At 37.5% G+C, this 25,867-nt stretch overlaps 1 protein-coding gene across 1 annotated transcript in view; it reads left to right on the top strand.

Annotated features, from left to right (window-relative positions):
• LOC109055978 (oxidation resistance protein 1-like) overlaps nt 1-25,867 on the top strand; it is a 140,553-nt gene that overhangs the window by 13,362 nt on the left and 101,324 nt on the right. The window contains exon 2 of the mRNA XM_042773080.1: nt 2,239-2,304. Coding sequence (XP_042629014.1) covers nt 2,288-2,304 — 17 coding nt within the window. The 5' untranslated portion in view covers nt 2,239-2,287. The remainder of the gene's footprint in view (nt 1-2,238; nt 2,305-25,867) is intronic.

The raw sequence follows: 25,867 nt of genomic DNA, 5'->3' as shown, positions 1-25,867 counted from the left end.
AGGAAAGACTGAAACCCAAGTGCGTAAAGAAGTCAGTGAAAGGTGGAGGAGGAAGTGTCATGGTTTGGGAGATGTTTTCTGCAACAGAGGTTGGGCTTATACAACTAAAGTACACGGCAAAGTGAATGCAAATGTTTATCAGAACCTCCTTTAGCAACATGTGGTACCTTCCCTGCAATCTCCCAATCAGCCTGCAATTTTCATCAAAGACAATGCCCTCTTCACACTGCAAAACATGTAAACCAGTTCCTTCAAGCAAAGAACATTGAAATAACGAAACAGCCAGCCCAGAGTCCTGATGTAAACCAGATTAACAATCTCTGTAAAATCCTTGACAAAAAAAAAGAAAAAAAAAAAATTAGACAATCTTTAGTCATACCACAGTTTAAGAAGCATCTTAAGGGGGGAAAAAATCACATCCAGTTTTTTTACACTTGATTCAGTGGGCCACAATTCCCAATGGGAAGCGGGACTCAAAAAAAAAACAAAAAAAAGGACAAGCTATCAAAGTGCCAGCAAGCTACTGCCCACATCTCCCCAGTCACCATCCCATCTATATTGTTTATCTGCTTGTTCTTCATGTTCTGTACAAACCTTCCTCACTGTTTTTGTTGATGTTGTCAAGAACTCTTTCATTGTTGCTTTGTGTGTGAGTTTGTAGAAGAACAATGAGACTTTTGGGATGGTGGTTTAAAGTCAATTCAGTCTGAAGTTAGTTGTATAAACTGAGTCTTTAAATTTACTCAAGGTGACCCGCTTCTGTCTTGTAGAGTTCACTGGGCCTTACATTTCAATGTCAATAGCAATAGTTTCCTCAACAAGCTTGCAACTGCCCTCTGAAACCACACTCACAGTCCGTGCCACTTTATTTTGGAGCGATGAAAGGATTTGATGAAATCACTCTAAATCTGTTGAACGCTTAGACCAGAGGGATGACTCACTGCTGAGAAGAGGAAATACAATAAAATGAAATAACCTTCTGAACGTGCCACCTTTCCCTCAGCAGAGACCTCTGCTTCCGTTACTGCTGTGGGCTGTGGGTTTATGACAAAAAGTTGAATAAAAAACTGATAATTTTTTTCTACCTGCTGCAGAAACCACAGCTCTTATGATTAAAACTCTTCTCTTTCTTCAGCATGCTCTGTCTGTTTTTTTATTGGGTTTTTTTTTGTTTGTTTGTTTTTCACATCTCCTCCCACACGTGTCTCAGATGTGTTAGGTTAAAAATAGACTAGATTAAATCAGCAAGGGAAGATCAGAGTGTGAAAGTGGAATACCGAGCAGGAGAAAGTCCCATGATTCTGTGCCGTTCATCAAGGCTATCTCTCTGTGTAATCCCAGAACTCCACAACACACAGCTCTCAAAATAGACCAATGTTTTGTGTGTCTGTGACATTAAAAGGAATAAAACAACAAAGCATTGACACAACCACACACAAATATATACTATACTTTTCAATGACTATTTGTCCTCAAATTTCTCAGTTGTTCTCTGTCAATTATAACCAAAGATGAGATTTTTGTCATGTCGGAGTGGAGCAGTCACTCCTTCTCGTTATGACACATTTAAGGTCCTGCGCATTAATGATGACCTTTACCGCCACTGCCGTATCCTTTGCATTAAAGAGTACCCATAGCCTGCAGCCTACATCACTTAAAATAGGCATTATATGACTGCACAGTATTTAACAAGTATTTTGTCTTGAATGGCCATGCAGCGTTGACAGCACTTTTTAAATTTCACCCAATTAACAGATGTAGAGGACTGCAAACTCTTCCTTCTGTCTGTTGATTGAGTACAGCTTACGCTCTGCAAACATCTCACAATATTCAACCAGTGTGTTAATAAATTATTCATCAGCTCACAGAAACTATTAAAATAAGCCTTTAATGAGAGCGTTTGAGATCATTAAGCTCAATGTACTTCAGTCAGACATTAATCAGCCAGTTTGTTCTTTATCCTCTGGTCACTTTTCATATTTGTGAATGTGTCCAAAATAATAATTTTGTGGTCATTATTTCTTCATATGTGGTATTTTTCTTTATATGTGATAAAAGATTAACCTACGCTCAGAGTTTTTCTAGTTTAGCAGCTCTCAAGCTTGTAACTGTGTTTGAATCTGTTGATGAATGTGGTTTTGTTTTTTTTTTTTGGGATAGAATCAGTGTGGTTTTGGGCTCAGGTCACCTTCACATATTTGCTCTTAATATCCTTTCTGTGTCTGGTTACTTTCTCAGGTTTTTCCCAGAAGGAAACCTTTGAGTCAGAGACGAGCGTCCTGCCAACATGTTCAGCACCAAAAGGTCAGAGCGACACTGGTTTGTTGTCTGTTTTTGTGATCTCTTATGAAAAAGTACAGCAACTTGTAGACTCTTAAAGGCTTGATAAATCACCTGGAGATTAATGGAAATACATGTACTTGAGTTTGTGTAATAATTTAGCATTTTTTTCTGAATGTAGGGTTCACCTATAAATTTTTGTCACAATGTTTGTTTTTTCACCATGTTTTTTCCTTTCAAAACATATTATGAGAAATGAAGTCAGTTTTTTGAACTAAGAAAACATACTGTAGGTTTCAGTTGCTCATCAGCCTGAAGATATCCTTCATGGAGCTCAATAACAAAAATGTAACATTTTAAATCATTTTGAGCTTATGACCACTCACATTGTTTGGCTTTCTGATACCTTACTTTTGTGTAATCGTTATATGCGTTTTTCATACAATGTGAATATATATTTACATATTTTCTGGATTTTTTCATTTTTAATTTTTTTTTTTTTTTTTTTTTTTTTTTTTTTTTTTGCGTTGAGAGCCTGTGACCTCAGGAAATCACATTGTTATTCTGCACAAGATTTACCCCCATGTTAGTCATGAGTGCCACAGTATGTTTTTGAACACACGGTACAGATTTCAGCCTACTTACTAATTAACACTTATTTGTCATAAGCAAGATTTTCTCAAGCGATGATTCTCATGAGATTGTTTGGCTTTCTTGATGTGGTTTTGTGCAATGATCATGGAATCAGAGATCAGAAAAGCATGATTTTAAGGTTGTAGTTCAATTTGCCTATTAGCCATGTAGATATGAGTTTTGTTGGTCAGCCCTTTAACCCATTCTGATTAGCTGATGACATTTGACAGCATTAAATACAAAAGTGAGAAAAAGAATGGTTCATTAGGACACATTTTGGTTGCACACATGCAAAAATACACCTTTTCCTATACTCTAATATTTCCTTTGATTTATAGAATAAGTCTGTTGTCATTCTGTGTAGGATCAATAACATGCATTTAGATTTCATGCTGGCTTTAAATAAGAAAACATTTCCATTTTAGCAGCTCCTAAGTTTTACCTTGTAAATATATGGTAAACTTTTTTTTTTCATCATCCTTCCACAAGTCACATGACTGTTTAAAGGAATTTATTTGGTAAATGCATTTGCATTGTATTTCTTGTTATCTTGGTATTTCCAAAATTTGCATAAACAATATGTGGGTAGAAATCCAACTAATGACCCCAATACTGAAATGACTACACTTTCCAACACTATTAAGGGTAACACACATGATCACATGGTTTTGAACCAATCTGCATCCACTATAGAGCTCTTTTATTGTTTGGGTTCTCATCAGCAGTTTAGTGGCTCATGTTTACATGCGCTTGTTAAACTGTTACAGGAACACAGCTAAATTGAATCCTTCATCGCTGGGATTACAGCTGCATTACATTTGGAGCAGCTCATTAAAAATGTTGCCCTGCCATCAGTCTTCTCATGAAAAATGAGCCGTAGTTCTCTTTGGGATCGCAGTAATGCGTGTGCGCTCTGGGCGGCAGATAAGGCTTCCTCTAATTAGACTTACCAATGTTTACGTTCCAAAACAAGCTCAGGCAGTAAGAGCTAAACCCTTCCACCAATGCCCCGGGCACAGTACTCATTACGCAGTCGTCACATAGCGGTCAACGGAATCATCTTGACCTCCTGTAGCTATAGTGTAACTTAAAATCCAGCAAATATTCAGTTGACCTTGGGTAATAGAAAGAAGGTTCACCCTCCAGGTTTGTTTTGAAGCAAATCCCATTATAGTTTAATTTAGTTCTGCATCCTTGTGTGATTCCTGTGCACTGACTGAAGCAGACACCAATGACTTCCTGCTTAAGCAGGAAGCGGCCTTTTTTAGGATGGTGAGACTGAGCTGTCACGTACAGGTTTTAATTGCTGTCGGTGAGTTCTGTCACAATATTAAAGCAGTATTGAGTTAGACTCTTGAGCCACAGTGAACAGGAGGCAGTGATGCTGTGGATGTCATATTGTCAGGCTGAATGACATTATAAGAATGGAATTATAGCATCACAGAGAGCCTTCTTTTCATTCAGAAAAAAAAAATTGAAGATAATTGCTAATTTGACACAAAGATGTCAGCAGGTGACTTGCTCCATCATTTACTTTGCTTGTGTGAGAATAACAGAGGCACATGCAAATTGAATGGAATTAAAAATTGTTACAGTGTATAAAACAAAAATGTACGATATTATACACTGTAAAAATATCAGTATTAATAAGAAACAACTTACTGTATTGATATGAAGGAATATTGCATGTTGTTGTTTTTGTTTTTTCAGGTGTTTTGCCTGTATATTTAACATTTTGAATTTGAAGTTACCGGAAATGTAATGTCTGTAAAAAAAAAAAATATTACTCAATAATATCCTGCCAGAAAATTACTGGTACATTTCCTTTTTTTTTAACTGTGTAATTATGAAATTATATTATTGTGGATAGTGGGTATTTAATTGTGCATGAAATTTTTCCTGTTAATATTACATTTATCCTATTTGTGTTTACATTACTTTTGCCGCCACCTAAAACAAATCTAAATTCCAAAAAAGTAATTACACTGTTAAATGTAATCTTGAATATCAAATATAATAATATAATAAATATATTTATTTTTATAATTCATATATATATATAATATATATATATATATATATATAATTTATATTGTTATTATGAACAATTTGTTTTCATTTTTTGTTTTATTTTTCACTTTGTATTTTGTCCAGTTATCAGCCTTGACATAAAATGAATTATCAGTTTATTGGTGTCAGCCAGAATTTTAATCTTCTTTGATTACATGCTTATTGCTGATGCCCCTTCTAGACCTGCCACTGTTGTCAGAAACAAAATTGATGTAAGACAGATCACAGACATGACGTTGACAGCAACAATCAACACCGCTGTTCCCATGTAATGTGGGCACAAATCAAACTCCCTAACCTTGCCAAAGAGAACACTGACATCAATAACCCACGCTTGATTAGTTGCAACTTGCAAATGCAGAAGATGTCCTTCCTTTGAAGAGCATAAGGCACAAAGGGATATTCAGTCCTCTTCGAAGGCATAAAGATCTAATCAGTGCAGAATGACCTACAAGGCTGCACAGATTTCCTGATTGACTTTGGGAATGATTTGTAATTCTAAGAAGAAATGGTGGAGATGTGACAAGCTCAACCGATTAATGTCCCCTGCTGTTTCCTTTCCTGAGGGGGATTTTGATTGGTGTTCTGTAAGGTTCGTTAGCATAAAAGGGAGGTGTTTGTGAGTTATTTTTAGTGTGTTTGTCAGATTACAGGAGGTGCATGTAATCATTGGAAGCTGATTTTGGTTGTGTGCACTCAGGGCCCAGAATTAACACTGGGCGAGTGGCAAATGCAAGTAAAAATTGGATTTGACAAGTAAGTTAAATAAAGGCCTGTAACTTTATTAGGAATTTGGTGCATTAGATGGTTTAAATTGAATTGTAAGAACCTAGAGACGTATAAGAGATGTGTGTGATTCAGTCTTTTTTTTCATCCAGAACTTCCTGTTGTGACACATAATGTGGATTATTCCTTAGCCTTCATAAAGCCAACAAAATGAAAAAAATAAAAATGAGAAGCAGTATGTATGTATTTGATTTGACTGACAGCAGCAAATTTACGTTCACATTCCTGATGGTGAATAATATGCACTGAATCAGACAGCTCTTAAGAAGGACATAATGGCCAACGATGGATGTTTTTGTGAGTTTTTGTCGTGTTAATCTTTGCAGCCTAACATGAACGTACACCCTTCAGCTGCTGATATGTATGATTGACGACACCACTGGCAGCTGAATGTGCTTGTCTGATCTGTTTGTTGTTTATGATGGGTTTACGTCTGTCCTGTCTGTTCAGTGTGTCTTCTCATCATTTTACGGTCCTTGCTGATTAACACTGAGTCATCTATCTGCGTTTTCTAGTTGCTGTGGCTTAAAGATACATGCAGTTGTTGTTTCAACTATTAGATTAAAAAAAAAACACAGTTTTTGCATATTTGCCTTTTCTTTTGTTTTTGTCTTTACACATCATGTATCTCATATCAAGCAGAACTGAGGGACAATCATGATTTGTGTAAAAATTGCAACCATTTTCACACAATAAATTGTTTGTACAGTAAATATTTTAATTATTATTATTATTATTATTCCGATTTTTCCATTGTAGTGGTATGTGTTTTTAAACATTATTACATTGGCTTGAGAAAGCCAACTTACTGATCTACTATTTAAACATTATTATTCTTCTGAGCCAAAATTTCAACACTATCTCCTCCTAGAGCTTTCAAGCTTCAACCACCAAACACGGGTCGGACCTTTGGGCTGGTCTGACTCAGTATGCTATATATTTTCTGACTGATCCGACTTATGGTTTTCGTAAACCAGACTATCAAAACCACCTAAAATCTCATAGACTTTTATTGAGGGTGTGAAAACTTTTATACAATTAGACTTATGGTGTTTTTAACCTCTTAAGACCAGAGAAAAAAGTTTTAGGATCATGTTTAGAGTATAAAAAGTAATGTTCATCTACAAACTTTACTCATCTAGTTAGAAATTATTCTTCTCAGCATTTAGTAGGTATTAAGTTTATCTTTTTTGTCTTTATCTTACGTTTATTTGTGACAGAGCTTTTTATATACAGGTGCATCTCAATAAATTAGAATGTTGTGAAAAGTTCATTTATTTCAGTAATTCAACTCAAATTGTGAAATTCGTGTATTATATAAATTCAGTGCACACAGACTGAAGTCATTTAAGTCTTTGGTTCTTTTAATTGTGATGATTTTGGCTCACATTTAACAAAAACCCACCAATTCACTATCTCAACAAATTTGAATATGGTGACATGCCAATCAGCTAATCAACTCAAAACACCTGCAAAGGTTTCCTGAGCCTTCAAAATGGTCTCTCAGTTTGGTGCACTAGGCTACACAATCATGGGGAAGACTGCTGATCTGACAGTTGTCCAGAAGACAGTCATTGACACCCTTCACAAGGAGGGTAAGCCACAAACATTAATTGCAAAAGAAGCTGGCTGTTCACAGAGTGCTGTATCCAAGCATGTTAACAGAAAGTTGAGTGGAAGGAAAAAGTGTGGAAGAAAAAAGATGCACAACCAACCGATAGAACCGCAGCCTTATAAGTATTGTCAAGCAAAATTGATTCAAGAATTTGAGTGAACTTCACAAGGAATGGACTGAGGCTGGGTTCAAGGCATCAAGAGCCACCACACACAGACGTGTCAAGGAATTTGGCTACGGTTGTCGAATTCCTCTTGTTAAGCCACTCCTGAACCACAGACAACATCAGAGGCGTCTTACCTGGGCTAAGGAGAAGAAGAACTGGACTGTTGCTCAGTGGTCCAAAGTCCTCTTTTCAGATGAGAGCAAGTTTTGTATTTCATTTGGAAACCAAGGTCTTAGAGTCTGGAGGAAGGGTGGAGAAGCTCATAGCCCAAATTGCTTGAAGTCCAGTGTTAAGTTTCAACAGTCTGTGATGATTTGGGGTGCAATGTCATCTGCTGGTGTTGGTCCATTGTGTTTTTTGAAAACCAAAGTCACTGCACCCATTTACCAAGAAATTTTGGAGCACTTCATGCCTTCTTCTGCTGACAAGCTTTTGAAGATGCTGATTTCATTTTCCAGCATGATTTGGCACCTACCCACACTGCCAAAAGCACCAAAAGTTGGTTAAATGACCATGGTGTTGGTGTGCTTGACTGGCCAGCAAACTCACCAGACCTGAACCCCACAGAGAATCTATGGGGTATTGTCAAGAGGAAAATGAGTAACAAGAGACCAAAAATTACAGATGAGCTGAAGGCCACTGTCAAAGAAACTTGGGCTTCCATACCACCTTAGCAGTGCCAGAAACTGATCACCTCCATGCCACGCCGAATTGAGGCAGTAATTAAAGCAAAAGGAGCCCCTACCAAGTATTGAGTACATGTATAGTAAATGAACATTCTTTCCAGAAGGCCAACAATTCACTAAAAAATGCTTTTTTTATTGGTGTTTTGGTGTTCTAATTTGTTGAGATTGGTGGGTTTTTGTTAAATGTGAGCCAAAATCATCACAATTAAAAGAACCAAAGACATAAACTACTTCAGTCTGTGTGCACTGAATTTATTTAATACACAAGTTTCACAATTTGAGTTGAATAACTGAAATGAATTAACTTTTCCACAACATTCTAATTTATTGAGATGCACCTGTACAATTACAGTATCTCTTCATTTAGCTTTTAATTAATATTTTATGAGGACAGAATGTTGCCTTGTCGTTTGTTGTAGTTGATTTCTGGCATCTACGGTGGCCAAGAGAGCTCAAAGCGCTGCGAATGAAAAAACACATGCAAATAGAAAAAAACACCTGCAAATTAATAAAGCATCTTCATCAATTTGACAACACACGCGCTGCAAATTCTAACAACACAACCAAATGCAGAAATGCACCGTAAATTCTCACAACATAACCAAATGCAGGAAGGCGCTGCAAATTATCACAACACAACCAAACACAGAAACGCTCTGCAAATAAAGAAACGTGCTGCAAATTCTCACAACACAACCGAATGCAGAAACGTGCTGTAAATTCTCACAACACAACCAAATACAGAAATGCGCTGCAAATAGAGAAACGTACTGCAATTTCTCACAACACAACCAAATGCAGAAACGTGCCACAAATTCTCACAACACAACCAAATACGGAAATGCGGTGCAAATACAAAAACGCACTGCAAATTCTCACAACACAAACAAATACAGAAACGCGCTGCAAATTCTCACAACACAACCAAATACAGAAACGCACTGCAAATACAGAAATGCACTGCAAATTCTCACAACACAACCAAATACAGAAACGCTCTGCAAATAGAGAAACAAACTGCAAATTCTCACAACACAACCAAATACAGAAACGCGGTGCAAATACAGAAACGCACTGCAAATTCTCACAACACAAACAAATACAGAAACGTGCTGCAAATTCTCACAACACAACCAAATACAGAAACGCACTGCAAATTCTCACAACAAGTCCAAATACAGAAACGCCCCACAAATTCTCACAACACAACCAAATACAGAAACGCACTGCAAATACAGAAACATGCTGCAAATTCTTACAACACAACCAAATACAGAAATGGGCCACAAATTCTCACAACACAAACAAATACAGAAACCCGCCGCAAATACAGAAACACCCCACCAATTCTCACAACACAACCAAATACAGAAACGCACTGCAAATACAGAAATCTGCTGCAAATTCTTACAACACAAGCAAATACAGAAATGTTCACAAATTCTCACAACACAACCAAATACAGAAACGCAGTGCAAATACAGAAAAGCATTGCAAATTCTCACAACACAACCAAATACAGAAATGCAGTGCAAATACAGAAAAGCATTGCAAATTCTTACAACACAACCAAATACAGAAATGTGCCACAAATTCTCACAAGACAACCAAATACAGAAAGCGCTGCAAATACAGAAATATGCTGCAAATTCTCACAACACAACCAAATGCAGAAACGTGCTGCAATTTCTCGCAAACCCACCCAAATACAGAAACGCGCTGCAAATTTTCACAACACAACCAAATACAGAAATGCGGTGCAGAAAAGCACTGCAAATTCTCACAACACAACCAAATTCAGAAACGCACTGCAAATACAGAAACGCACCGCAAATTCTCACAACACAACCAAATACAGAAACGCACTGCAAATACAGAAACGTGCTGCAAATTCTCACAACACAACCAAATACAGAAATGCAGTGCAAATACAGAAAAGCATTGCAAATTCTCACAACACAACCAAATACAGAAACGCACTGCAAATACAGAAACATGCTGCAAATTCTTACAACACAACCAAATACAGAAATGTGCTGCAAATTCTGACAATACAACCAAATACATAAATGTGCTGCAAATTCTTACAACACAACCAAATACAGAAATGTGCCACAAATTCTCACAACACAACCAAATACAGAAACGCACTGCAAATACAGAAATGTGCTGCAAATTCTTACAACACAACCAAATACAGAAACGCACTGCAAATACAGAAACGTGCTGCAAATTCTCACAACACAACCAAATACAGAAACGTGCTACAAATTTTCATAACAAAAACAAAGAAACGTGCTGCAAATAAAAAACAACCAAACAAAAACAGAAACATGCTGCAAATATGCACAGACCACATCAGAACTGTTTAAGTTTCTGTAGGCTATTTGGTTGGGTTGTGAGAATTTGCATGTTTCTGTATTTGCAGTGCATTTCTGTATTTGGTTGTGTTGTAAGAATTTGCAGCACATTTCTGTATTTGCAGTGCGTTTCTGAATTTGGTTGTGTTGTGAGAATTTGCAGCACGTTTCTGTATTTGGTTGTGTTGTGAGAATTTGCAGCGTGCGTGTTGTCAGATTGATTAATTTGCAGGTGTTTTTTTCTATTTGCATGCGTTTTTTCATTTGCAGCGCATTGAGCTCTCTAGGCCACCGTAGGCATCTGATTGGACGGTATGGCAACGGATGCTGTGGCAGGCAGTTGCACTAAGATGCTGTGATCATGTTTTGAAATAAGGTGGCAAGAAGGCCTGCATCCTCACATTAACACTTTATATAAGGCGATTTAATGTCATTGTATTGTATTGTATTTCTTACTTGCTTTCAAGGTTGTTTATTGTGTCTTTATTTACTCACCCTCATGTTGTTCCTTTGCTGTTTCATTTCCTTCTGTGGAAGCACTTTCTTCCAAGGGTGGGTAAATGATGACAAAACATTTCTTTTTGAGTGAACTATTCCTTCAGATAATCCTTCAGATAAAGAGATGTAGAAATAGAATCCTGGTTGCTTTGCAGAATACATCAATCTTGTGAGTATTTTTTCAGGAGACATATAAGGCCATTTTAAAATATGTCTCTACAGAGCTTGCATCAGCAGTTTTTTTTTCCCTCTTATACAGACAGTATCAAATCATGTCAGAATTTACACTAGACGCTTGATTAGAAGTCTTTAAATGATCTAACCAAGCCACAGGATTGAACTCCCCCTGCATTTCTCTGCCACACAAACATTTGCTGACAAGGCATAAATGCACTGATGGAATGTTCTGTCGCATGTTGCCTCACATCTGAGCGAGCCACTGATCCTCCACTGCCCATTCTGTCACGAAACGCACACAGACAGGTAGATCCATTTGCAGTGTTTTATTGGGGCAATCCAAAAATCATAAACTTAGCCAGGCAATGGTCAAAATCCAGGTAATCTGTCCAAAAAACAAGAAACATAGACAACATCCAGAAACACGAAAAACCAGGGAACCAGGGAAACCGCAGGGTTGACATTCAACAAGGACTCCGTTACAATGACAGAAACAACCAGGGTATTTAAAGACAGGTGCAAACAAGGTAAGTGGTGGTGACAGCTGAATACAATGAACAGTGATGTGCAGCTAAGGCTAGTGGGAAATGAAGTTCTGACGAAGGTGACAATAAGGGGAAGTGAGACCTCTAGTGGCCACCCAGGGAGACACAGAACAGACACCGTGACACATTCATTTGAATAAGCGACATGCTTTGTGTTGTGTGGCTCTCCGATGCAGATGTTTGTCTGAAGAACAGACAAATAAAATAATAACAATAATAATAATAAAATTATAAAATTAGATCAAAGTCTATGAATAAAAACTAGTTCAAATTTTTTTTATTTGGCCATAAGTAAGTACCTCAGAAGGTAACCTTGAAACAAACTTCACATCGTGAGCACACCTTTGATGCTAGGCAACACAGTCTATGTAGGTAGATCAGTAGTTTTTGAACTGAGCATCTGATGCACAGGAAAAGGGATGCAGAGGTCAGTGACTGTGATTTGCAACTTACCTTTTAGCAAATGCTTCTCTAAAGCTGCTTACAGCTCTTTAAATGAGTCTCTGCACTTTTGACCCAGAGAGTCATGACAGATATTGCCCAGATTGCACTCGAGTCTATCGTCATCAGTTTGTGACTTTTTATTATATTTTAAAATGTAATTTATACCTGTGATATATATATACAAACCAGAATCCAAAAAAGTTGGGACACTGTACAAATTGTGAGTGAAAAAGGAATGGAATAATTTACAAATCTCATTAACTTATATTTTATTCACAATAGAATATAGATAACATATCAAATGTTGAAAGTGGACATTTTGAAATGTCATGCCAAATATTGGCTCATTTTGGATTTCATGAGAGCTACACATTCCAAAAAAGTTGGGACAGGTAGCAATAAGAGTCGAGAAAAGTTAAATGTACATATAAGGAACAGCTGGAGGACCAATTTGCAACTTATTAGGTCAGTTGGCAACATGATTGGGTATAAAAAGAGCCTCTCAGAGTGGCAGTGTCTCTCAGAAGTCAAGATGGGCAGAGTATCACAAATTCCCCCGATGCTGTGGCGAAAAATAGTGGAGCAATATCAGAAAGGAGTTTCTCAGAGAAAAATTGCAAAGAGTTTGAAGTTATCATCATCTACAGTGCATAATATCATCCAAAGATTCAGAGAATCTGGAACAATCTCTGTGCGTAAGGGTCAAGGCCGGAAAACCATACTGGATGCCCGTGATCTTAGGGTCCTTAGATGGCACTGCATCCAGGGGCGGACTTACCCATTAGGCAAAGGTAGGTGACAGCCTTGGGCCCCCAAAAGCCAAGGGCCCCCTAATGCTTTTCATATAGGAGATGCGCATTAAGCGCGGACACGCGAACGGTTGCTGTTTACGGTGTTTATGCAAGACATTCGTCTGCGCGTCCGAGTTTGAACGTGCTTCTTGTGTATCCAGCTTGTAGCAAAATAAAATTTTTATGCATCTAAAGCTGACTGCCGCACGAGCGCGAGGTCCCTCTTTCCCAGCGCGCGCACACTTCTCTCTCTGCGTTCAACGCGCGGCTGAAAGGAGCTGCGCTTTCAGTTAAAACACTGATATGTTGCTTCTCTAATTTTACATATAAGTATAGCTGAAATCACAGCACAGCTATTGTCTTCAAGCTTTTCTGTAGCCTATTTGATTTTTATCAGACGACGGCACGATTATATATTTTTATGCAGATTAACTTCTCGGAAGGGAGAGCTGGTTAGTCTTAATGGGTCGCGTTTCAGTCACTATTTCATATTCATCTCGTTGTCTGACAACAAACAGTCAAATGTATCAATGAAAACAGTTTTTGAGAATTTAGCTGCATCAAAATACAGTATGTGGCACAGAGAGGCAAACAAATGTAATAATAAATAATAAATGTACATTTTGAATGTTCAGAAGTGACTTGCCTTTCATGCGAAAATGCAAACAGGTTTGTGTAAAGTGCTCAGTGCAAAGAAAGAGAAGTAATAGGAAGCTAGTATTTCTGTTTTTTTTTTTTCATGTGTCTAATAGACATGAACAAGTTCTTTGAAAAACATCTATGACCTATGAAAACATGTCTACTCTTCATGCTCTGTTAACTGGTTTCACTAATATAAACATTTATTGCATAAATTAATTTTTGCATTACAAAAATGCCTTAAAAGAAAGTGTTACAGGTGTGCATATTGACACAGAACAATGAGTTTTAAGATATGTCAGAGCAAGATATGTTCAGTTGAGATGGCTCAAACATGCATTTTAGTCTGGGACTAGCTTAAGCCTTGTCTGTGAAACCATGGGGAAAAATATTCATTTAAGGTACATTTAGAACAGATAAAAATGTGCAATTAAGTTGCGATTATTCACAAGTTAACTCATGACAATCATGCCATTAATTGTGATTATATATTTTAATTGATTGACAGCCCTAGAGTTAAAATGACTAAAATAAAATGTAGGCTTACGCTGGTAACTCACATTTTTTCATTTTACCTGATAAAGTACCATTTATGAGCTGAGCTGTTTTGTTTAGAGCTGTTACCGGGGAAACCACTATATTTCTGACTCCCAAAAGCACCTCCTACTGGCAGAGAATGAATGTGCATTTTCAATAATCCAGTCTGCAGTTTTTGTTCAGACCAATGCGAATATTCACTCACATAAATCTGTTTTAAATAATATAATAATTTATACTTCTGACTCATCCCAGAAATATAAAGTTTCAGTTGTGAGGTTTATCATTTTATAATTTATTTTGTTTTATGTTAAAACTAAAAAAACGGTAAATCAATTGCTATTTCGTTGTCTACAACATGAAATAATAAAAGTATCTGCTAAATGAATAAATGTAAATTAAAGAATCCCATTAGAACATGTACATAAAAAATGTAGAAACATTGGACACAACAATCTGGCACCATTGTGCAGCAGCAAGCATCACGACAAAAAAGGACCTCGAGGGTTGATCTAGGTAAATGTGTGCAAATGTATAGGGCCCCATTCCTATATTTGCCTGGGGCCCCCAATTCACTAAATCCGCCCCTGACTGCATCACATACAGGAATGCTACTGTAATGGAAATCACAACATGGGCTCAGGAGTACTTCCAGAAAACATTGTCGGTGAACACAATCCACCGTGCCATTCGCCGTTGCCGGCTAAAACTCTATAGGTCAAAAAAGAAGCCATATCTAAACATGATCCAGAATTACAGGCGTTTTTCTCTGGGCCAAGGCTCATTTTAAAAAGGACTGTGGCCAAGTGGAAAACTGTTCTGTGGTCAGACGAATCAAAATTTGAAGTTCTTTTTGGAAAACTGGGACGCCGTGTCATCCGGACTAAAGAGGACAAGGACAACCCAAGTTGTTATCAGTGCTCAGTTCAGAAGCCTGCATCTCTGATGGTATGGGGTTGCTTGAGTGCGTGTGGCAAGGGCAGCTTACACATCTGGAAAGGCACCATCAATGCTGAAAGGTATATGCAAGTTCTAGAACAACATATCCTCCCATCCAGACGTCGCCTCTTTCAGGGAAGACCTTGCATTTTCCAACATGACAATGCCAGACCTCATACTGCATCAGTCACAACATCATGGCTGCGTAGAAGAAGGATCCGGGTACTGAAATGGCCAGCCTGCAGTCCAGATCTTTCACCAATAGAAAACATTGGGCGCATCATAAAGAGGAAAATGCAACAAATTAGACCTAAGACAGTTGAGCAACTAGAAGCCTGTATTAGACAAGAATGGGACAACATTCCTATTCCTAAAATTTAGCAACTTGTCTCCTCAGTCCCCAGACATTTGCAGACTGTTATAAAAAGAAGAGGGGATGCCACACAGTGGTAAACATGGCCTTGTCCCAACTTTTTTGAGATGTGTTGATGCCATGAAATTTAAAATCAACTTATTTTTTCCTTAAAATGATACATTTTCTCAGTTTAAACATTTGATATGTCATCTATGTTGTATTCTGAATAAAATATTGAAATGTGAAACTTCCACATCATTGCATTCACCCATGAATTTATATATTCGCTCACTGCCCAATGATAGGACAATCAATGAACAACCAGCCAATAATTGATTATTGCTCTGTTGCATTAGTTATTTTGGTGGATTTAAGTATTTGTAATTTGTGGGTGGACAACTCTCCTTATTATAATCCATCTGTGATAAGGACTGTGTCATCAAGTGTATAACCTGATTTCTGCTTGTTACAGGAGCTGAGTGCCTAAGGCAGGGGTAAGATTCCTGGTGTTGGTGTTTCTTTCACGAGTGTTGGTTGGAGTGGTCGTGTGTGTGAATGTGTGTCACAGGTATAAGTGAAGGGTGGTTTGCTGTGTAGGCCGATTGTGCCCTTTTGTCCTGCTGTCAAGCCTCGGTTCCTGTACCTTGATCCTTGGATGTCCTTGATGACCCAGGTTGCCCATTGTTGTATTTTCTTGAAGTTTGTAATCGAGTCCGTTATGTGAACTGTTGCATTCAGCAACTGTTTTTCTACCACCCTCTATGTAATAAAAACCCTTTTTTATTGTAATAAAAATCATTGTTGTATATCTGCGACCCCTGCCAATTAATCGTGAGCTGACCTGTGTTGCCTAAAAAAGGAAGAAATTTACTTAATAAATATCCCAGGGTGGCGTAGTCGTGCTAAACTTTTGTTCCTTTACTGCTCTGCCATATATATACATAAATATATAAAGAGTTGACTCCTATGATTTGCATTTTGCAAATTTCCATCTTACCTCAATCTCTTTCAACGTTAAACTGACGCTTGCGCTGGCATTTGCACTCTGTTTTCTGTAAAGAGTAAACCCCGCCTACTTTGATTTGATTGTTCATCTCAATTATTTTGACATTGATGAGCGCTGTTAGCGCCCTGTACACCGGAGCAGGTTAATTCTCACACTTTAATAGTATTTATAGCTCCTAACGGGCTGTGTGACTATGAGAAATGATTACCTCACAAATGTATGTCGCTATGTCGCTATTTCCCTATTGGTTGCGTGCCAGTGATTATCCCTCTGCTTGTTGCCATAGGTTATATATATATAGGCTATATCGGGGGCAACCTATGGCAATTTATACTTTTTTTTTTTTTTTTTAAATAAAAAAAATATTCCTTAATGTCAGTGCTTCTTTGACCTTCCCTACAGCTGTGGATAAAGGATGAGGATCTCTTAGACAGCTGAAGAGGTTTCACATGGAGCAGTGGAGACCAGAGCTTCTGCAGGAGACCAGAGCGCCTGGTTCATTTTCTTGTTAGCATCACTGCAGGCCTGACCCCACGCCTCAGGTCCTGTGAACAAAGACACTGTTTTCACTGCATTTAATAAGTCTAGGTAAATTCAAGGCCTTTCACATGCCTATAGCCTAGATTTGGGAAGCATACACTTACAAGCTGAAAATGGACAAAAACAGTCCATTTATCTTCTACAGTCTCTTTTACTCTTAGAATTAAACTGGAGGTTTTTTTGCAGCTGAGCCATTTGGACTTAATTATAAATAACCCTTTAATATATGAATTGAGGAATGGTGCTTTGCTGCGCTCACACGTGGGCTGCAGATTTAATGTGAAGTTCAACATAGTTTTAATTGCCCCATCAATTATAAACAGCATCTTTGCAAATTGGATTTCATTCTGACAGAAATATGAGTCTGTTTTGCAGTTCAGTTTCAATATGTGTGCTTTTTGGACTGAAGAGAAAGTTTTAATTTTTAAAAGTTTAAGTACATTTTCAGTTTAGTTAACTTTTTATTTAAACAGCTTAAGAACACTGTAATCCTCATGATATGGCTCCTTTAGTAACTCAGATCGTCATGTCTTTTTCATGCACTGTGTTCTGACGTCAGACCGAGAAGCTTCACGTGTCCATAGCATGGCAGTGTCACATCATGAACAAACCGTCCTTATGAACCCCACAATGTCCTCCAGCTGCACTGAAGCAACTCTCAATGATTCCTGACAGAGCCCACTGCTGTGACAATAAATCATTTATATTTGTTTTCTTTCTAGACACTCTCGCCTCTGGTTCTACACAGCTTAATGCAACCTCAGTGATGAGCCATCAGACTAATTGTTTGAAGAATGCAGTGACTGAATTAAAGCAATTAAAGGATAATAATTGGTAAAATAATAAAAAATAAAAATAAAAAATCCGCTAACATTGGTGGGAGAAAAAAATAGATCAGTTCAAAACAGTAAAAAGAAGAAATAGTACAAAATAGTAAAAAAAAAAAAACAACATCTCAATTGTTTTAATAAAGATATAAATAAATAAATATATAAAATAAAAATGTATATTTAATGATTATCTAATTGATTATCTAATTAGAAATAGACAACTTTACAGCACAATTTTTTTATATGTATTAAATAATAATTTATAAAAATAAGAATTAAAAGAAGCTTTTCTGCATCAGAAACAGGTAACATGGAAGAATGCTGTTTTTTTAACATGGGAAATATGGTTTTCAAATTACAAATTGCTGTCTAATATAACACCCAGATTTTTGACTGTAGAGGAAGTAACAGTACATCCATCTAGTTGCAAATTGTAATCTACAGGATTCTGTGTTCTGTAATATCTCTGTCTTATCCGAATTTAATAGGAGAAAATTATTGGTCATCCGATCTTTTATATTTTTAACACACTCTGTTAGCTTAGGTAATTTAGAAGTTTCATCTGGTCTCGTTGAGATATATAGTTGAGTATCATCAGCATAACAGTGGAAACTATGATTTCACAAATAATTATATATATTATATATAACCTGTAAGCTTACTTACACAGATCTGAAATTGAAACATTTTGCATCTGCATTCGGAGGAGATTTGTGTTTTCTGTAATCAGAAAGTCTCAATTATATATAGAACTTATCACCTGCACTAAATGCTCACACTGCCCTTTAAATGTGCTCTAATGAGTTTTACTCATCCTTCAAAGTCACTGATAATATTGATCAGAACCATTGGTGGTTTAATAATGGTCCACAAACAGTCCGCTTCTATTGTACACTTGTGTTTGACTCTAATGACTCATAGATTAGGGAAGAATGAAATGCCAGGAGATGAGCTGAAAATCGAACCGCTTCATCTCTAAACTCAGCAGCACTTCTTCAGGGACACGGCTGGTAGTTAATTGTCTCTTATGTAATACTCGAGACCATGTGTTCGATGGCATTTAGATGTGTGAATACAAGGTGAATGTTCAATGCATGCTATAGATTTGACATAAATGTGTCATATTATTAGTTTAATAAAAAAAATACCTTGATGTCCTTGAAACTAAGAAAAAAAGAAAAAATAGCTCTTTACGCAGCTGAATGAGCACATGACCATATTATTGTATGGACCCATTTTCTCTCCATGTCATTTTAAAACTTGCATTTCTTTCTTCTGTGTAACATAAAAGAAGATATTTTGAGAAGTGTTCATATATATGATATAATATATATCATATATATATATATATATATATATATATATTATATATATATATATAGTATAACTTTATTTATACATACAGTAGAACTTAATGGGCCCCGATGTTGTTTGGTTCTCAGTGTTCTTCAAAATATCTTCTTTTGTGTTCCACAGAAGAAAGAAAGTCTTACAGGTTTGGAACAACATGGGGGTGAACAAATGATGACACAATTTTCATTTTTGACTGGACTATCCCTTTAAAGGCTAAGTCCATAAAATAACAAAGAAGGAGACATCCAAACACAAAAATTGTGAGCACTGCTTGCATAAGCGTTATATAAGTAAAGATTGATGCGGAAAACCATTAGAGATGATAAGAAGAATGATTCACACAGATTGATATGATTACATTGATTATTCCGCAGTCTTTGCCACTCAAGGTAGATGTCCGTGGATCCGGCGAAGCTTGATAAATGCTGTTCTGTTTCACCCTCAGCTCAGTAAGGCGTGAAGGCCTCGGAGTGGCCAGAGGAAGCAGTGAACCCAGAATAGGCGAGAGATGGCAGAGCTGTCCTGACTTCCTGGTGGTTCACTGGAGCTCTTAGTGGCTGCTGTGGCGAATGGGAAGTGACATGAGACAACCACAGGCGCTGCTGGGCCATGCTGATGTGACAGAGCTCATTACAGAGCCTCGACGAGACTTCCTCGCCAGCTGCGGCATATATTTTTAGTCTATAAGGCCAAGTAAACTGCTGTGTGCCATGGTATATGGGCACAATTATGCAACAACGTCTGTTCAGAGTTTTTTTACGTTGTAGTGTGTCATTAAGTGAAACTGTGAAACAATTGTTTTCAGACCGGTCCATGGTGCCGAGAAGCTTGGCCAGCTGCTGAATAAGCCCAGTTCACCAGGGCTGAGGTAATCTTGCAGGGCATAGATGGATGCACTGCATGGGCTTTTAACCCCAGGGCCAATAGAGGGCACAGATGCGCAATGACTACCTCTTCCAGAGGAGGGAGCTTGCTGTAACCTCGTTCAGCGCCATCAACAATGGTGAGAACGGCAGAAGTGGAGGGACTAATATGTGCCGAGTAGGGGGCGCACCACGTCCTGGTGAGTTCCTTGTAAACTGGCGGAACGAACGGGTTGGGCCGCTGGTGGAAGGATTTTTGACGGTGCCCTTTCAGGAACCACTCGTCGACAGTGGGCGGGCTCTTCCAGAGCCGACCAACCCAGGCTGAGATCCTCTACAGCCTTGGTTTGAACACGGATCAGCTCGCTGTCCACATTGGGCCTTGTTGTCTGAGTTGGAGAGGGGGGCCGGGGTCTTCACCAGAATACGCCTACTGAAGCCGTCAATGACATAGATTCATCCACGACAGTTTCCTCCTCCGATCCGCCGAAGAAAATCAAGCCGCTCACAGTTGACGAGGGGCGCTGATCCACATGTGTGAAGAACACAGTGATTTGAAGTGTTGAGGGGAGAGTAAAGCACGAGGGACCTGAGCCAGCATAATTTCAATCGAGCACAGTGAGCCCGGCTGTTCCTCTGGTTGTTTCTTATTGGTTGGGGGGGGGGGAGGAAGGTAGGTAGGCTGCGGAGAACCACCTTCATAGAAGAAGGCAATCCACGAGTGGAGAAGGGCTAGACTCATGTTCTCACACTGAGAACATTCTGCCTCGGTGAGTGCAGCCTCTGCGTGGGTACTGTCCAGACAGGAGACGCACTCACCTTGACCATCTGCATCATGCAGGTGTTCCTTGCATGAGCCACACTCGTGGTGCGACATTTGCAACAATGTCGCAGTGGAAATTTGCTCAGAAAATATGCTCTATTTAAAAGCCGGATGGCCGCAGGGAAAGGCGTTGAGCTTCTACAGCTGTCATTGGCTTCTTCTCATGGCGGCGAACAGTAGGCTTATTTATTCTCTTCTCTTCGGCTTCTTGCTTGCAGAGTCAATGAAGAAATGATCTTCAATGCTGAAGGAGAAAATTCTTATGAAATGGCACTCAGAGCTGTCTTATATAGCAGTCAGCTCCACCCCTTTTGGCTGGTTGAAGCACCATTGGTTTGTGCAGCTACATGAATGTGATCAAATCAGGCTTCAGTATCAGAGTAAACAGGAGTTTCCCCATAGCATGATTAACACAACGGGAGAGACTATTTGAAATAGAGATGTATTTATGTCCTGCTCCTGTGCTGATTTCATTATTGTCATAACCTTGACAGTAGTCCCATGTGAATTATGTTGTGGGTTTTTTTGCTTCACTCTGGTGGGGTTTATTTTTGGTTCCAGACCACTGACAGCATCCTGCCATAAATATAAGCCGGCATTATTTGTATTCTGCACCACAGTTGGTAAGCCATCTCAGAGCAAGTCTATTTTTCAACCCCAGCCTAGAAATATCATCCTGCACCACCCCCTGCAAACAGGACAGAATACAGATGTGCACGAATGGCCCATTTATTATTCAGATCTATCTGTAGAGCTTTATATACATATAGGCCACTTTCCATGAATATGGCACACTTTCGTGTCCCATTACTTACTAGGTATGCATTGAAATTTCGGTCGCTGAAAATTATTGGCCAAAAATGGCATTTACGTTTTTTGGCCGAAAGAGAAAAATGACCGCACCGCCCAGCAGTTCCGCTCAGTATTCCCAAAGACTATAGATTTTCCACTCCACTCATGTACCGCTCAAGTCTGCTCAAATAGACTATAATAATAACTCTGACAGGAAATTTCTATGTAGTATACTTGTTCCTGTTTGTAATAGCGCTACTGTGCATAAAATTACACCACCCTCTCATTCACTGATCTACTCCCCGCTCTGCTCTGCTCAGATGCTGTGATAATAATTGCTTTGTAGGACTATACATTATTTGTATAATTAGTCAAAAAACACACAAAAAAAAAAAAAAACTGTTGAATCTGATTATGTTGCATAGAACTAAATCAAAATAATATTGATATTTAATATTAATATTATATTTGTATTGTTTTGGTCAAATAAAAGTGTGGTTATTTTATTGGCTTGTTTTTTTTTCCCCTTTTTTTTATTCAGTATCATTAAAATGTTTGAGTTTGTAAAAGTCTTACAAAATTATTTTAGATTATTCAATAAAAGAAATAATTATTATTGATTATTTTTGTTTTTTTTCGGTTATTATCTTTTTTTTTGTATCCCGTTTTTATTATTTTTTGTTTTTCATAGACTACCCCCCCCCACCCTTTTTTTGTTATGAAATGAAAATAGTAGTAAAAATGTAATACCCATTCAGATGGTAATTTTAGCCTGAATCATGTCCTGACATGATGGTAGCTTTAACTACATTCTACAAAAAACACACATTCTGATAGCTTTTTAGCTCCATTCTATGTTTTAAAAAGCTCTAACTCTAATTTGTTGATGGTTTTATGCTGTCAGGGGTATTTGTGAGCACCTGAAATGATTTGTTTTGTGAGTTTTTGGGATCTGGGTCATCGTTAGCCCCAGGGATTTTCACTATCAACATCAAACAATGTGTGTATTGTGCTGTGGTATTTATGTGTGTACGTGTGCTTTCCTCTTTCACAACCCATATGTACAGTGGAAATCAAAATTAGAGAACAACCTACTGTACAATTTACTAAATTTCAAGGTCACTGCTTGTTTGTTTTTTTTCATCTTTTATGTACCATATGTACAGTGGAAATCCAATTTTTTTTAAATGAGAGAAGAAGGGCACCTGGTTTTATATGAACAAACCTAATTTAAAAACCGGCAGCATATTTTTCATTAGAATTGATTGACTGAAATTCTGAAGCAGCTAGCTAGAGAGATATCAGCCATTTGAAAAAACTATTCATTTAAATCTGAGATATTCTCAATAAAAATGACAAAAATTGGCTTTAGCACCAGGATGTTCTGCAGCTTGGCAGAGTTAAGAGAAGTGTGAAGCGACCAGTCAACAGAAAGCTGCTTGGTTTGAAAGTGGCTATACACTACAGTAACAGAAAGCTGCTTGGTTTGAAAGTGGCTATACACTACAGTATATTAACAAAAACTTTTTTTAACCACAAAATTAAATTTCCCACTAAAGATCATAGGATTTGTTTCATAGGATTTGTTGAAAAATGCCTTGCTTTTGTCAAACCATGTGGAGGGATCAGTGGTATCAAAGTGGTTAGCAAAAGATAATGAAGCTGCCTACGTAGACAGCATTTTTAACCTTTTTAGACCTTCAAAGAATCATGGTTTGATATGGTGGCGTTCAGATTTATTGTTGTCCATCAAATTTTCACCGGGCAAATAATTTTGTCTTCACATAAAAAAATTTCATGAGAGGGCAAAAGATTCCAAATCATAGCATGCAAATTTTTAAGGCATGATAATGCATATTTCACAGAGAAGGTAATAAATTGTACTGTAACAAGCGCAATGAAAAAAATCCAAGGTGGTATACTGAGTATAAGAAACGTCAATAATAAATGTGATTAATTCATTCAATACCAAAAAGTATTGAAACTAAACTTTAAAAATTGACCATTTTACTCAATATTTGTGTTTTATGTTTTATTAGAGCTTAGAGTATTGTATCACATGGCAACTTTCACGAATCACATACACCTAATGTGGAGCACTTAAGGTATGGCTTGTATTAGTAACTGTGGATGAACAGTGCACCTAGATCACTTCTGTGATTCTGTCTCATTTAGGATGCGGTCAGTTGCCTTAGCCTCAGATATCACACCCACAGACCCTTGACTGTACATTTGTAATCATAAGACACACAAAATGTGAAACATTTGATTGAAAATTGATTGAATTCTAAAAGAATTTTGGGAGACATGCTTGTTGAATTTTTTAATAGTTTGCCTGTAAACAAAGCCGTCATGATGCCAAACCCACTCATGGAAAAGGGGGTTATTGTGTTTATATTGTGTTTATAGCTGTGACAGTGAGCATATCAGGATTAACTAAACGCTGGAACTTAACAGCATAGACTCTGCACCATTGTTGCAGTAAACTTGCACTACATTCTTGAATGTACATTCTTGCTTATGTTGGCAGCTCATTAGATTTTGGAACAAAGCATTAGTTTCAGAGATCAAACAGTGACAGAAACATGCAAAAGTTACAGTATATGCTGTAAATTGAAAACTTGACTTGAAGTATTGTTAGACTTTTTTGGCTTGGTAATTTTTCACTGGTTTATTCTCAATATCCTGTTTCTTTATATATCCTCTTACTTCTGTTTGTTTAGGATGGGTTGATTTTGAATGATATTGAGTTTCTAATGCTTTTGTATGGCACTTGCTCTTTCTGCATCATCAGTCGTTTGGGTATATTCATTAAATACATTACCCTGGTGGCCCACTCTTTTTTAAGGCTGGTCACATGATCTCGGTTCTGTCTTAGCTTAACTTCAGCAGTGTGTCAGTCTGCTGATCAGCTCTGGAAGCGCCCCATCAATGGAGCCCATACTGCACACACCACGGTACGTACAAAAACTGCAGCTTTTCATGCTCAAGTTTTCTTGGCCTTGCTGGAGAGTGAGACACAGTGAAAGTTGCACGACAACAACCAAATTTGTACCAGATTCAGCAAACAACTAATATTGGAAAAGCCATTTCCGTAAGGAGGCAATTGAGTTTAATTCATGAGGAATTTTGATTATCAAAATAGGTTTAACAACTGTCTTTTAGTAAACATGAATTAGCTTGCAGCTTTTTGATTGTAGCTTTTATCTGTCTCTCTCTCTTTCTCTGAAAATCATCCTTAAATGGGGAATTTGCCTGTGTGCCGTTCAATCAATAGCAGGAAAATAACAGCTCTTAGACTAAAAGGCAGATTTGCTGTAAGTTAGAAAGATGTCCGTGACATGAAGACGGAATGAAGAGATTTGGAAGAATTCTCTCTTTGGAGAAATGTACAACAAAGCAATCATGTCTGTCCAGGACTTACCTGCTTGTTCTTCAAAAGACAGAGCTACTGTTATTTTCCATCACTTTCAATATACACTGAACATCCAGTGTGCCAAGAATGGTTTGTTTCGTCAAATCTGTCATACTCAAATCTCCTTATTCTGTCAGATGAAATTTAATAGGTTTTTAGACTATTTTTAAAATGCATCTTAATGTATTATTTTTTTTTCTTCTTCTTCTGAAGTGCAATCAGAAAATTATATTTGCTGCTTACTTAATTCAATCTTAATTCAATTGGGTTCAGTCTTCTTAAAATTTGAAAAAATGGAAGTTTGCTTAAACCATTTGTTTTGGGACAACATGAAGAATTTTTGTTACAAACTGAAACTGGGCAGTGTAGTTCCCAGCATGCTTTGCTTCGGACTTGATTGGGAGAGTAATGGTTAAAGCTTCACTATACAGTTTGGGGTCGGTAAGATTTCTCATAAATCTCTCATGCTTACCAAGTCTTAATTTATTTGATAAAATTCAGTTAAAACAGCAATATTGTGGAGTATGAATACAATTTAAAATACATTTTTTCTATTTTTATATATTTAAAAAATTTAATTTATTCCTGAAATGGCAACGCTGAATTTTCAGCATCATTGCTCCAGTCTTCTTTAATGTCATGTGATCCTTCAGAAACCATTCTAATATGCTGATTTTGTGCTCAAAACCATTTTTTATTATTATCAATGTTTTTGTGGAAACTG

The sequence above is a fragment of the Cyprinus carpio genome, chromosome A16 (assembly GCF_018340385.1).
Source record: "Cyprinus carpio isolate SPL01 chromosome A16, ASM1834038v1, whole genome shotgun sequence".
NCBI lineage: Eukaryota > Metazoa > Chordata > Actinopteri > Cypriniformes > Cyprinidae > Cyprinus > Cyprinus carpio.
Note: the sequence above shows the minus strand (reverse complement) of the source record. Positions and strands in the feature narration are given on the sequence as shown.